Consider the following 15,817-nt stretch of genomic DNA (forward strand, 5'->3'; position numbering starts at 1 on the left):
GTGTGGATATTTCATGAGTTATTATTAGGGTAGATACGGTTTGTTTGTTTTTGGTGAGGAGTGGGTAAATAGGAGGAGTAAATGATAGATAGATAAGGAAGCTACTTTTGTTGTATCTTTAGTAGTCTAATTGTCCAGCTTTGCAGAATCCCCTTATTTGCTAATTTGTAATTAACCTGGAATTTGTTCTTTGAATTCCAGAACATCCCCATTTAATGGGTTAGGGATACTTTTAGTTCAGGTTTTCACTTTATTACTAAATGGCTTCTTTTATTTAAAAAGAAAAATAACTGATGCCCATTTTGATTGATTTACTTTCCTCTAGCAGCAAGTTACGTAAAATTACTTGCCTTTTGCATGACATTTTACTCTTATTAATATTTAACAGTGGGATGTCGACCACCAAACCACCACCTGCCATAGTTTTAAGCTCTTGAAAGCAAGAATAGTAGATGATCATCTGAAATTGTAAGAACAAAAAGATTGTTTAGGTTATGGGTGATATTTTGAGTGGTTGGTAAAGATCTGGTTTGTATGTTCAGGATTCCTTTTGTCTTTTAGCAGATTTCTAAGAGTAGACACATAAACAGAAAGTTAAAATTCGTTTGTTGATATATTTCCATGCTGTGTTTTCTTGTGGTCAACAACCTATGATTCCTAGTGATCAGTGCTGCCTTGCTGACTTCTCTTCTTTCTCTAGTTCCATCTGTGCACCAGACTCTGCTGCTCTTATTTGTCTCTAGGGAACTCTTATTTTAATTGTCTTGTTTATTTTTTCCCCCTCAGTGCCTGGCTCGGTGACTAACTTGCTAAATATCTGAAAATCTAATCCTGAGTATTAATTCGTTAATATTACCTCCTACAGGGATATTTAGATTTTTAAGAGCTGTATTTGATTTGAGGAGGCAAGGTTGAGGGAAATAAATGTGAACAAAAAATAAGGTAGAACATTTGTGAGGGACAATAAAAAAGAAACAGACTTCAGAGTGTATAATTCTTGTTAAACTGAAGGAAATGAGGTTTGATAAGTAATGTAGAATGAATCTTGAATTCCAGGCTCACCATTTTAATCTTATTTCTTCAGGCATTATTGTTTATGGTCTCTTGAGCAGGCAAATGATAAAAACAGTTACTTGGGGGAGATATCCTATGAATAGTGTGTGGGTAGTGACATTATGGGACATATTTGGCCTGGTCCACTGAAGTACAGTCAGATTTGACAGAATGGATGGTGCCAGAGAGGCACATGCTAGGTGAGCCTGGTCAGTAGAGCCAAGATTTGAACTTATGTCTGTCTCCTTCCAAAATTAGTGCTCATAATCACTAAGCTTTAATGATAGTAATAGGGAGCATATATTGAGCATTTATTAGGTACCAGGCAGTATATTAAGGATTAGACATACTTTAGCTGATTTCACTTGTGCAGTAACTCTTAGGTAAGTGCTATCTTACTCTTCATGTGGCTTGTAGAAGTTAAGTAACAAACTAGCAAGTGAAAAAGCTGATATTTAGCTCAAGCAGTCTTGAGCACATGCACTTTTCCTACACACCAAGCTGAAAGATTCAGAGGTGGGATATGCTTTAGTTATATTTTGATGGTTTCCTTTGCTGTGCAGAAACTTTTTGATTTAGTGTAATCCCACTTGTTTATTTTTGCATTTGTCATCTTTGCCCTTGTTGTCAAGTCCAAAAAAATCATTGCCAAGGCTGATGTCAAGGAACTTACCCCTTGTGTTTTCTTCCATGAGTTTTATGGTTTCAGGTCTTATGGTCAAGTCTTTAATCCATTTTGATGGATTGTTGATAGTTGATTTTTGTATATGGTATAAGATAGGGTCTACTTTTCATTCTTTTGTATGTGGCTGTCCATTCGATGCTCTTTTTTCCTGCGATTATCTTCTCCATATTGTGAACTTTATCTTCATGTTGGTTTCTTTCACAGTTGAGAGACGATTGCCCATAGCAGCTGGAAGGGGGCTATATTCTTTCTCTTTAAGTGTAACATCGCTTCTCATAATTATATGAAGGTATTGAGTTTTGCTCTGATTAGAACATCCCTGAAACAATTATACTTGCTAGAGTAATATCATGCATTGATTATCTTAAGTCTTGAATATCTAGTTTTCTTTCCATCATCAAAGTGATCTCAATTTCTAGATTATTCTGATTGGCTTAGAGCAATTAATGCCCAGCCTTGCCGGAGAGTGAATCAGACTCATTGAGATAGTGGATATACAATTGAGGAAGATCGTTCCCCAAGGGAAATTTGGGTGCTGTTAGTATGGAGGAATGAACACTGAATAGTTAATCAAGAAAATGATTTATAAATATATTATCTCATTTAATTTTTTTCAATAGCTCTGCTGAGGAAACCGAGACTTGTTCAAGGTCCCATAATTACTAAGTGGCAGAGCTGAAATCTAACTCAAAGCCAACATTTTTTCTTTACAGCAGTATTGTGTCTCCTTCAAAGAAAAATAATAGGTTGTCCTGCATCATATATGGCATTAATGACCCTACCTTCTAAGATTCAAAAGTGATTTTCTACAGATTCCTTATTTAAAACTTAATCATCACAAGGTACCAAAAGTTACGGGGTACCGCTTAACAGTACTTAGAAGGAAATTTATAGCAGTAGACACCTACATTGTGAGGCCAGAAAGATCTTCAGTAAATAACCTAACCTACCACCTTATGACACTAGAAAAAGAAGAGCAAATTAAACCTAAAGCAAGCAGAAGGAAGGAAATAATAAAGATTACAGTGGAAATTAATAGAAGAAAACAGAAAAACAATGGGGAAAAATTCACAAAACCAAAAATTGGTTCTTTAAAAAAATGAACAAAATTGACAGACCTTTAGCTAGACAGACCAAGAAAAAAAAGAAGACAAATTACTAAAATCAGGAATGGAAGAGGGGACATTTCTGCTGACCTTACAGAAATATAAAATGGATTATAATAAGGGAATGCTATGGACTACATGACAAAAAAAATAATTTACATGAAATGGACAAATTCCTAGAAAGACCTAAACTGTTGAAACTGACTCATGAAGAAATAGAAAATCTGAATAGATTTCCTTCTCAATCTCCTTCACCATTTCCTTTTTCCTTCCCTGACGTGTTGGTGTTCTGGCGTTGACCCAGTTGTCTCAAAATCCATCTTCTTTGGGTAGTCAACTCCGTTGACAATACACAGATCTATTATTTTATATAGTTGACCTCTGTTAAACTCTACCCTTAAATTTCTAACACAACTTGCATGTCCTATAGATAAATCGGTGCAAAATCCCCAAACCAGAAATCATTATCCTCTCTCATACTTTTTTTTTTTTTTTTTTGTGGTACGCGGGCCTCTCACTGTTGTGGCCTCTCCCGTCGCGGAGCACAGGCTCCGGACGCGCAGGCTCAGCGGCCATGGCTCACGGGCCCAGCCGCTCCGCGGCATGTGGGATCTGGGATCTTCCCGGACCGGGGCATGAACCCGTGTCCCCTGCATCGGCAGGCGGACTCTCAACCACTGCACCATCAGGGAAGCCCTATCCCCTCTCATACTTTTGTCTTGGTTTATATTAATGCAGTTTACCTTGTCCACTTAGCTTAAGCTAAAAGTCTTCCTTCACTTTCTTCTCTTCCATAATCTGTCTTTTCTGTCTCTTAAAGCTTAACCTGAAAGCTTAATTCTCACTCCAGTGCTTTAATTTGAACCTTCCTTATCTTTTACCTCGTCTGTCGTTTTAACCTCCTAATTGATCTCCCTGCCTTAATCTCTTACATAAATCAACATCTAATGGTGAACAGCATTACCTTTCCAAAACACAGGCCAAATCATGTAGCTCTCATGCTTGAAAACCTTTGAACTACCTCCTCCCATCCCCACCTGTCACCCATTATCTAATAATGAGTCAAATCTGAATTCCTTTATGTGGCATATAAGACTTCAGTGTACTTTTCTTGCCTCAGCATGCCCCCCACCTGAGCCTACGTTTTAACTATTATCCAGCCCTCTAGCCTTGTTAACTCTATTAATTATCTTTCATATATGCTTGGATCCTTCACACTTTGTGTCTTCTTAGAATACTCTTCTCATATATTTAAAATTTAGTGATTTAACTCTCATGAAAAGCCTCATAAACAAAATTTTCACATATTCTGTGTGTTCACAGCAATTTGTCTATAATGTAGAGCTCATCATACTGTATTACAATTTTTTGTTTATATATCTGGGCTGCGAATTCCTTGAGGGCATGGGTCTTAATTTATCTTGTATTCCTAGTGCCTACTTTAGTTTTTGGCACATAGTAGGTCCTCTTGTCTGTGTTTTGTCATAGTCTTTATCTTTTAGTTTTAATATTTATTTACAAGGTGTTACTTGACTTTAAAATCTGTTTCAATTGTTTCTGGCGTAATGGATAAGAACAAAGGCTCTAAAGTCAAACTGCTCCATCATTTTCCAGCTGTGGGGTCTTGAACAAAGTACTTAACCTCACTAAGCCGCCATTTTCACATTGGAAAAATAGGGAAAATAATAATACTTATGCTATTAAGTTGTGAGGATTAAGTACATATAAAGCATTAATATAATGCCTAGCATAGTATGCTTCCTATTATGCATGCTTTATTAGTTATTGTTATTTCTATTAATTTGTTCATTCACAAATATCAGTCAGGTGTTTCACTCTTTGCCAGGTACTGTGGGGTAGGTAACAGAACAGACAGACATGGTCCCTGTACTCATGGAGTGATACCTCAGTTTGTACTAGTTATTATAAAAGTTATTTTAAGAATTGCTCTAAGTGGTGGTGAAGAGTTACTGTTTCAGTTAAATTGTAGTTTCTCCGTACTTCCAAAGATTTATACATATTTACTGAACTAACTTTATTAAGTAGTTTCATTAATTGCATATATCTAAAATATAAGATCAGTAGTGTACTATGTTATAATGTATGAGATAAGAACTCATTAAGCTCTTGCCTAAAGCAGTGAAGATGTACCAGGGAATCCTAGAAAATTTGCTACTGACTTTGTGTTTTTGGTTACCCAGTATAAAGGGTCTAGTTTATTTGATTTTTATCGTTTTAAAAGTAGGATGGTTTTAGTATCAAGAGATAAATAGTATTCTGACGTGACTTATCATAAAGACATTTTTAAAAGGGCATTCCTAGAGGAGTTAAATTTCACATGGTCTTTTGTTATTAGATGATTTAAACGTCTTTGTAATAGAGATGCTGCGTTTAAATGTTACATGATAGGAAGGTGGAATCTTGAATGGATAATAAGAAAATACTTTAAAATGATTTTTTAATTGTTTCTATGAAGCTGAGAAAAAGAGTAAGTTACCAATTGGTGGTCATTTTAATCCTTTCATCCCTACTACAATTTATTAGATGACTTAGTTTTGCAAACATATGTAAAATATATGTAAGGTGATGTACATACATTGTACACATTGTGAATTATTGTTCCCATTGCACCTGTTCTTGCTAGTTATGGCTCTTTTCAGCAAAAGCACAGAGAATGAGAGAACAATGTGACGACCTAGATGCAAAAGAGAAGTGTGGAATTATTAACTAAATTAAATCTGGACTGTATTTATATTTTAAATCAGTCAGTGGACTAATTCTTTTTGATTGTTGGGATGTATTTCTTAACAGTCTATCAAAATTTGTCATTCTAGCTCTTGGTCTGTGACTTCCTCTCTTTTTAGGCAAGCTTATTCAAAGATTGCCCTCATTGTCTCATGTTCCATTTACTCTTTAACCCATTATAGACTAGATTCTGCCCTTTCCACTCACCAGTGACTTCCTAATTTTTTATATTAATGAGCACTTCTCAGCCTTTCTATAGTATTTGTCACTGGCCACTTCCACCTTAAAATGCTCTTCTCCTTTGGATTCTGTGATCTATATCCATTTCTTATAGTTTGCTCTCAGGCTGTTACTGTTTCCTTCATGGGCTCTTTTATTTCTGCTCATGCTTTAAATGGTTCATTTTGTAGAATTCTGTTCTTCGGTTTCTTTTCTTCTCATTATTTATTCTTTCAACTTGGAAATCTTCATTTATGTTTGTAGTTCCATCTGCCTTCCATGAACCAATCCTTCCCCAATGTATTTCTGGAGTTCAGCTTTTTGTCTCAGCACCAGGCTTGAAATTACAATTGTCTACTGAATTCAGCTGGTTGTCCTCAAACTCAACATTCTGATATCCCTTAAAATCTATGCAACCTACTATATTCTCTTATTTTGGTACAACTTTTACTTGTGCCAATTTCTAGTCAAAAAGTATATCTTTAGTATCTCTCAGATTTATCCTGTTTTTTAATCTATCTATAATACATAAGATTCAAAAAAAAGGTTCAAACCCTTATTCTTTCTCTTGAGATATTGTAACTGTCAGCAGAGTGACCATTCTGCCTCCATATTTGAGCTCTCTGTAGTCGATCTTCCTCATTGCTACCATAGTGATGTTCTAAAATGGAATGTTTTAAGTGTTTATCTTTTAGATGCTTCTCACTACACAGCAGTAGTTTCCAAATACCTGGATGTTTCAAAATCATCCATGGCCTGTCTGCTTTTGGGTCATTTAGAGAACTTTTGAAAGCTCATATCCTGTATCTTCCGCCACAGATTCTGAATCAGTATAAAGTTTAGGAGTTTTCAAAAAGTTTCCCAGATGATTTTGATAAGCAGCCAGGGTTGGAAAATATTGACTTATACATATGGTTCAGATTCCTTATCGTGGAGTCCAAGACCCTTCTGGATTTGGTGCCTGCCTGTTTCTCCAGCATCATCTCATTCTATTCTCCCTCCCTTCATTAACTGTTCTCCAGCCTGATTCCCTCTTCTGGCCCTGGAATCCACCAGTCCTGATCCTCTTTTAGCACCTTTGTTTGCTTTTGCTGAATCAGGGGCAGGACCCTAGCCTCTGTCTGCTCCATCTCTGCTTCCCTCTGCATTCTAGCCACTAGCAGCTCCTTGGATTTCACATGTGGAACTCAGGTTGAAAACCGCTGAGCAAATCCAAATCAATAAGGCCCAGAAAGATGAAGGGACTCACTGAGTCTATAATGGTGAATGGCAGACCATATCTAAAATTCAGGGTTTATATTCCTAACATAGTTCTTATTTATCGCTCTTCTGTGCTTTCAGATGTATCATGTCTGGGCAAGTTGATCTGAAATGACCTCTTAATTCTTTCCTTCCTAAATAAATTATCATTCATTTGTTCCCTCATTTACTTGTTTATTTATTCATTTAGTAAACATTTATTTGACTACAGAAAGAGCAGTGTAGGATATGGAGAGAGATGGGTAGAAAATTTGAATAATACTAATTTCCTGTCCTTAAGGTTCTTAAGATAGGTCCTTTACATTCGATCATAAAATACTATACAGAAAAACAAATTATTAATTTTTAAGAAGAGAAACTATAGTATAACCTTTTCTACTATCTTCTTTCTTTCTTTCTTTTATCCAGGGAAAGACCATGTTTGTAGATTTATTGGCTGTGGGAGGAATGATCGATTCAACTACGTGGTCATGCAGTTGCAGGTAGGTTACTTTGAAAATGTATCTTAAAATTGTCCAGTTTTGATCAAAATACCTAATTATAGTAGATATGAATAAAATTAACAACATTCTTGGTATCATCTCAGAATGTTTTATACTATGCAGATGGAACTTTAAACAGACCTGATAACAGATTTTTCCAAAGATGGAAGGGTTGTCTCTGTCAACTATTTAGTTGATGCATATCTTCATTGATTGTCATCATTGCAAAGTTTTTGATCCCCACATGGATTGCTGGATATAATATGAGTTTTGTCCTATCCCTGTCCCTTCCTTCTCCACCTTTCACTACCTTAAGGGCTCTAGTTTTCCATTTTCACAAGTATCAACCTTGACTGCTTGAAAATTTAAAAATAAGATGAGATAGAGGAGAAATGCCATTCCTCTTTCTCTTTATCATTAACATAGCTCTGTTCCCCTATCCTTTAGATGGAAAGTGGAGTTGGGTTGGGTAGCAGATGCAAGAAATTCAGAAAGGGAGCATTGAAGTAATGACTACAACAAGGAGAAGAGAGAAATCACCCCATTCTCTCTGACACTGCCTCTGCCCCTGAATGAACACACACACACACACACACACACACATATACACACATACACACACACACACACAGCTCTGAACCTGTAGTCACCATCAGGTGACTATGTGTGACAATGTGTGACTATGTGTAAAAGCCATAGTTCAGGGACTTCCCTGGTGGTGCAGTGGTTAAGAATCTGCCTGCCAATGCAGGGGACACGGGTTCGATCCCTGGTCCAGGAAGATCCCATATGCCACAGAGCAACTAAGCCCGTGTGCCACAACTACTGAGCCTGTGTGCTGCAACTACTGAAGCCTGTGCGCCATAGAGCCCATGCTCTGCAACAAGAGAAGCCACCACAATGAGAAAGCCCGCACACCACAATGAAGAATAGCCTGTGCTCGCTCCAACTTGAGAAAGCCCACTTGCAGCCACAAAGACCCAACACAGCCAAAATAAATAATAAAAAAATAAAATAAAATAAAGGCCATGGTTCACTTTGCTGCCTAGTTTAGGGTCCTCACTTCATCTTTAGCAAAGTTTGTTTTAGGCATTTGGTTCTTTTATTTATTTATTTTTTCAACTTAGCTACATAGTAGTGATTTCAGAGACATAGATCCTGGCCTAAATTCTTCCTCTTCTTTTTTTGTTTCCCTCAGCTATCCTTCAGCATTTGATTTAGATCAAATCTCCCTGCAGACTGTAGCCTTAAAGTCTTTGAATCATGTGATTCACTACTCTTGAGCCAGCATAGTTTTGTTTCTTCAAGTAGCTATCCCTGTATCTTTTTAGGTCATTAGTATGGACCATTCTGTCTTTCACTTTGACCAATAATAATATAACTTTTTGTATGCTATTTTATAGTTTTCTTCTGGATTTATCATGCATCTTATTTGATCCTTATCATATCCCCTGAAGAGGATAGGACAGGTTTTATCCCCATTTTGCAAATGAAGAGACTTAAGCTCAAGGAGGTTTGTGGTTTGCCTGAGACTGACTAACTTGATGGGTGTTAGGACTTGATGGAAGCCTGAGGCCAATATTCTTGGCACAATAAAACTATTTTTGTCTTTAGGCTACTACTGACTGGAGAACATGGACAGTCTTTTTTAGTCTGCAGCCTCTCTCTCAGTCCTAGCATATACTCGGTTTTATTTTATTTGCACTTAACCTTAGTCTCACTTTCTGGAAATGGGAAGGCTCCTAGTCTGGGAGGACTAAGGAGGCTGGTGTATATCAGATAACGATGGCTTTTGTGACCTTTGGCAAGCGCCTATGGACCCATACAAGAACCTTTCAATTTGACTTGCATGCTGTATTCTTTCCTGTCATGCGGAAATTAACCCACCATTAACCTCCCATCCCTACAGTTATGGTTGACTTGATTTGAGGCAAGACTAAAGCTGTTATAACTGTTCAAGGGTTCTTTCTCTTATTTGACATACTGAAGATGGCTGCTGGGGTTTCCCACATATATTTTAATAAAATATATATGCTCAGACCCAGCTTCTCACTGACATTTCTAATTTTTTCTAAAAACCCTCATTGTTCTGAAGTTAACTTCAGTCTTTTCCTCCTGGCAATTCAGTTATATAATATCTGCTGTTAAAAATTTTAAGGAATAATCCTGTTTCTCTTGTAGAAATTCTAGCTATTTACCATTAAAATGGGTCTGAAATCTAATAGGGTTCAAGCAGTCACACATGTTTCTTTTCTCATTTCTACTAGGAAGACCTTGGCCAGGTCTCATTTCATATCCTGTCACTATTGAGGCTTTACATGATCATCCTTAGTATAGCCAAAGGGTGATATTTTGTGATAGGCATATCACCTAGGAAGGGGCAAAAAATGCCTGTAACCAGTACAGATGTGGATCTAGATTGCCTAACATCAGGACTGCTCTCTCTATATATTTTATATATATATATATATATATATATATATATGTATATATATATGTAAGCCCAACTGCTATATATTTTGAAACTTTTTATTATTGTGGAAAAATTAAACATAAAAGTAGAGCGAATAGTATAATGAATATCTATGTACTCACCACCCATCTTCAGTCATCATCAATATATGGCCAATCTTGGGCTTCCCTGGTGGCGCAGTGGTTGGGAGTCCGCCTGCCGATGCAGGGGACACGGGTTTGTGCCCCGGTCCGGGAGGATCCCACATGCCATGGAGCGGCTGGGCCCGTGAGCCATGGCCGCTGAGCCTGCGCGTCCGGAGCCTGTGCTCCGCAGCGGAAGAGACCACAACAGTGAGAGGCCCGCGTACTGAAAAAAAAAAAAAATGGCCAATCGTATCTGACTCTCCTTCCCCAGATAATTTCAAAGAAAAGCCAAGGCATATTTTATCTGTAAGTATATCAATATATATTTCTGAGAGTCAAGGATTCTTTTTTTCCCACTGTTAACCATAATGCACAATAGTATCTTAATAACATCAATTATCAAGTCAATCTTTAGATTTTCTTGATTGTTTCTCTCCCTTATTATTATTTTTTATATTTGTTTTACTTGAATCTGGTTCCAGACAAGGTTCACACATTGTATTTTGTGCATACATATCTCTTAAGCCTCTTTTAATCTTTAGGTTCCCTCTCATTTTTTTTTCTTACAGTTTTCTTTTTGTTGTTTGTATTGTCATTGATAAAAACAGAGTCATTCGGCAGGCAGAAGTTTCCATATTCTGGATTTTGCTGATTGTCTCCATGTGGTGATATTTAACATGTTCTTCTGTCCCCTGTATTTTCTATAAACTTGTGATTAGATCAGATTCCACTTTTGTTTTATTTGGCTAGAATACTTCAGAGGTGGGTTGTGTGCTTCCTATTTGTATCACATCAGTAGGCAGTGTCTGGTGGTCTCTCTTTTAGTTATGTTAAGATTGATCAGTGAGGTTTCAGGGCCATCAGCCTCTCCATCCATTTTAAAGTTCCCAGTGATTTTTCTTTTAGGTTTTATCAACCCATTAGTAACCACTGCCTAGATTCATTACTTCAGTGGGGTTGCAAATAACACTGTTGTAATTTTATAATTTCTTCTTTATTAGCTGGAATTCTTTAAAAAGCACTCCACCAACTATCAGGTTATCCTAAGGTACATTTCACACAGAAGGGAAGGACTAATGTTTGATTCTTTTATTTAAAAGTTTTCAGAATAATGAGTTGGTTCCTCAGTAGGGAACCTTGATAGCATCCTTACTTTCTGATTCCTCTTAATGATAAATGGTATTTAGAGATGACAGTCTAGATGCTATGGGTGCCTGCTGCAGTTGGGTTTGTCATTGTTTTAAATTCTTTTCAAGTGGATAGGTTCAGGATTTTTTTTTTTTAAAGAAAAAATATATCATAGTTCATACTGATATTTCCAGTTCAAATTTGTGGCGATAGAATTGCTGGCATATAACTTCTTTGATTTTGTGGCGATAGAATTGCTGGCATGTAACTTCTTTGATTTTATATTTTCATCTCTTTGCCTAATATATGTGGATGAAATGATATGGTTAGAATTTACATGAGAATAATCCAGTATATGTGTGTAGGAAGGGAGATGTTGTGTGTTGCATAGGGGGAGGGGAGGAGTGGATAACAGATGAAACAAGATTGGCCGTTAATTGATAATTGTTAATTCTGGGTGATGGATAGGTATATGAGAGTTCATTCTTTTTTTAGTGGCTGCATAACAGTCAGTAAGATGACTGAACCATAATTTATTTAACCATTTCATTTATTGATGGATGTATAGATTGTTTTAAGTTTTTATCTATAACAAATAATAATCACCTGTAATATATAGCCTGAAGTATAATTTGGTGGATCAACCTGCATGTATGTACCATGTTAATAATTCTTTTCCCCATACCCTTGCCAGCTTTGTTTTTATCTTCTCAGATTTTGTTAATTGATACCTTAGATTTATGTTTTAAAAGATTTAAAATTTAAAAAGCATTACTAATATCATAAATACACTTTAATTGATTTCCTTTCAAAAACTTTTATGATGGCAGAATTTTTTACAAATAAAGTTCCAGTATTACCTTAGGTATATATTTGGCAGTCAAAATACTGATTTTTGAAGGAAAAAATTATTGAAATGCTAATAAAAGTTATTAGGTACATGACCTCATGGGATTATAAAACTCATTGCCCTAGATTATCAGTCATTTTACATTTGCTGAGGATGTAGAGAACAATAAAATAAATTCCACTAACATTAAAAAATAATAAAAAAGTTAACTACCAATTAATGCTGTGGGAAAACCTCATTTTTAAAGAGGAAATGAAGTATTAAAGGCTCCTGACTTTTCTGTAATTTTTCAATTCTTGTATTACTTGATTACTATTTAATATTTTATTTTAAATGGTATTTAAGTCACTTAAGAATTTATTACTTTTTCAGAAGTGAATTAACTGTCTTTAGTTGAGGTAATGGTATTAGTGGTATTAATCCCAAACATACACTATAAAATTTTGGGTATAGAAAGATTAGGATGTTTAAAATTCCCTTGTGATATAGGAACCAGTTTCCATTCTTTGGGAGGTGGAACTGCAGCATCCTAGCCTGCTCTTCTCATCAGATTGCTTGTTTGAAACCTGTGCAATGAGGAATCTTCTGGGTAGAGCAGCACTGTGCAGTGGAAAAAGAACACTTTCCAGTCAAACAGACTTAGATTTGAAGAACAGTTTTACCTTAACAGGTCAGAATTATTTAAAGTCTCTGAGCCTCAGTTTCCTCATCTGTAAATCAGGAATAACTTCTATTTAGGGTGCTAAGGACTAAATACAGTCATGAATGTAATACATCCGGCACAAGCTAGATAAATTCATTGCTTTTATCTACTGCTATAAGTAATCGAGTGTTTGTTTCATATCATTCTTATTTATAATAACAGTAATTAGCATTTATTGAGTACCTAGTGTGTGCCAGACAGTATTCTAAACACTACATGGATCTTGTTTAATCCTTACAAAACAGTGTAAGGTAGGTATTATGGGCCCCATTTTATAAGGAAACTGTGACACTGAAAAATTAAGTAGTTTGTATAGGAATATGTTAGGCAATAATGAGGAATTACTTCCCTGTGTATATCTTTTTTCTTAAAGCTTTTTTTTTCAATTAATTAATTTATTTTTTGTCTGTGTTGGGTCTTCATTTCTGTGCAAGGGCTTTCTCTAGTTGCGGCAAGCGGGGGCCACTCTTCATCGCGGTGCGCGGGCCTCTCACTGTTGCAGCCTCTCTTGTTGCGGAGCACAGGCTCCAGACGCGCAGGCTCAGTAGTCGTGGCTCACGGGCCCAGTTGCTCCGTGGCATGTGGGATCTTCCCAGACCAGGGCTCGAACCCATGTCCCCTGCATCGGCAGGCAGACTCCCAACCACTGCGCCACCAGGGAAGCCCGTATATATCTTTTTTAAGTAATCAAGACTATATTTTGTTATAACATCAGTGACAAAGGAAACGTGATGACTCAGAAACATATTATAGACGTAGAATAGACAAAGACAAATACTGTATGATATCACTTATATGTGGAATCTAAAAAATACAATAAACTAGTGAATAAAACGAAAAAGAAGCAGACTCACAGATATAGAGAACAAACTAGTGGTTACCAGTGGGGAGCGGGGAGAGAGGGGGTAGGGGCAGTATAGGGATAGGAGATTTTTAAAAAGGGTTATTATGGCATTATATGAAATCATGTATGAAACTTTAGAAAATTGTGAAGTTCTATAGAATTTAAAGAATCCTTCATTCAGAAAAAAAAAGTTAAAAAGAAACATAATATGTTAAAAAAACTTTGGTTATTCTTAAATTTCTCCGAAATGTTCATGCATTATCTTAAGAGAATCTCTTCTCTTGAGTGAGAGGCTCATGATTCAGGTAAAATCCTTGCTATTTCAGTCAAAACATTTTTTAATGGTAAATGAGCAATTCTCTACTCTTCTCTTATACATTTAGTACAGTACTTGAAAGTGTTTATTTGGTTTCCACAGGGTCGGAATCTGGCGGATCTACGCCGTAGCCAGTCCCGGGGCACATTCACCATTAGCACTACTCTTCGGTTGGGTAGACAGATTCTGGAGTCTATTGAGAGCATCCATTCTGTGGGATTCTTGCACCGAGACATCAAACCGGTAGGGAGCCTTTTCCTCCAGATCACAGAATGAGTTTGCTTGGTACTCTTAATCTTATGATGGGACACAGTAAATTACAAATGTAGCTTTCTATATTAAATACAAGGTAGTATTTTAATTTCTGTGGCAAAGATGTAAACTTAAAGTACATGTAACTTGCCTTTTAATTAAAAAAATGATAATTACAAACTATAACTTATAATAAAGAGCTTTTCTCATACAATGAAAATGTTGCTCAGCAGCCAAATTAAAAATTATTAATGCTTCACTATTATTATTGTATGTGTTAACATTGTCAGTTACTTAGCCTTACACCTAAATTAATAGTTATTCTTTGGATTTCTTTTTCCTGATATTGGTTAAAAATATGTACATATGTTGCTTTCAGATGTTGGCATTGTGTTCTTTGAACTATTTCTTTTTTTTTTTTCTTTTTTTTTAAAATTAGAACCTTTCAACACTCTATTCCTCTTCCTTGCTTTTTTTTTTTTTTTTTTTTGCGGTACACGGGCCTCTCACTGTTGTGGCCTCTCCCGTTGCGGAGCACAGGCTCTGGACGCGCACGCTCAGCGGCCATGGCTCACGGGCCCAGCCGCTCCGCGGCATGTGGGATCCTCCCGGACCGGGGCACGAACCCGTGTCCCCCGCATCGGCAGGCGGGCTCTCAACCACTGCACCACCAGGGAAGCCCTGAACTATTTCTCAAGTGACAAATTATACTTATAAGAAACCATCAATTATGAAGGAGCTTGATTTTTCTCCTGAGTGCTACAGTGCCAATATATAGTATTTTTTTCTATTCTGTCTTTTCTTAGAAATTGTCATTTCTGTAACTGTGAAATATGTCTTTATTTTCTCTTTCTTGGTTTTTGTATTACAAGGAGAAATAACCCATTTCTGATATGCTGTATTTACTATAAATTTATCATATGTTGGTTGTTGCAGTTGAAAATTATTTCCATCTGTTGCTACATGATTTCTAAAATTAAACAGTTTACATGAAAATGCCAACTAAAATTAACATAGTTGAGTCAGACTTAATGTAACATAGATTTCTCCTGCTTTTATTTTTATGTCAAGTTAAACGTCATTTTTTGAGAACCATGGTGATTGAAGAGTTTCCATTTTGATTAGAAAGCTCCCTAAGTAGAACAGTATTTTAAAATAAAACAGTATTTTAAAATAAAAGCTAACAATTCTATAACAATTTGACTTTTGACTTTAAAAAGAAAAATTCCCTTATATACCTACCTTTGCAAGTTTGTGGTCATTTAATGTTACATTTATTTTTATTAAGGGAAGAATGCAGAGTGTATTTTCCTTAAGTCTGTTTTGAAATGTGTCCTTGAATTGTATTTTAATTTTTACATGTAGTGAAATTCAGGTTCATGATGCTTATAGGAAATTCATTTCAATTTCTGAACTATGTATTCTATTTTGCTCACTCCTCGTTCCTCCCATTTTAAAAAGTAAGTAGTGACTTAGACTAGAATTTCAAGGAACTTAGAGTACTGATTCCAGTTAAGTCAGTGTTGTGTTTTATGTAAATTTATAGTCACATAAATTTTTTGTTGCTCAAAGTTCA

The 15,817-nt window shown here is 36.1% G+C and overlaps 1 protein-coding gene across 4 annotated transcripts in view; it reads left to right on the forward strand.

Annotated features, from left to right (window-relative positions):
* TTBK2 (tau tubulin kinase 2) overlaps positions 1–15,817 on the forward strand; it is a 145,141-nt gene that overhangs the window by 60,520 nt on the left and 68,804 nt on the right. For all 4 annotated transcript variants that reach the window (XM_033435663.2, XM_004273940.3, XM_033435665.2 and 1 more), the window contains 2 exons: positions 7,477–7,550; positions 14,092–14,232. In XM_033435663.2, the coding sequence (XP_033291554.1) occupies positions 7,477–7,550; positions 14,092–14,232 (215 nt within the window). The remainder of the gene's footprint in view (positions 1–7,476; positions 7,551–14,091; positions 14,233–15,817) is intronic.

This window comes from Orcinus orca, chromosome 2 (genome assembly GCF_937001465.1).
Source record: "Orcinus orca chromosome 2, mOrcOrc1.1, whole genome shotgun sequence".
Taxonomy (NCBI): Eukaryota; Metazoa; Chordata; class Mammalia; order Artiodactyla; family Delphinidae; genus Orcinus; species Orcinus orca.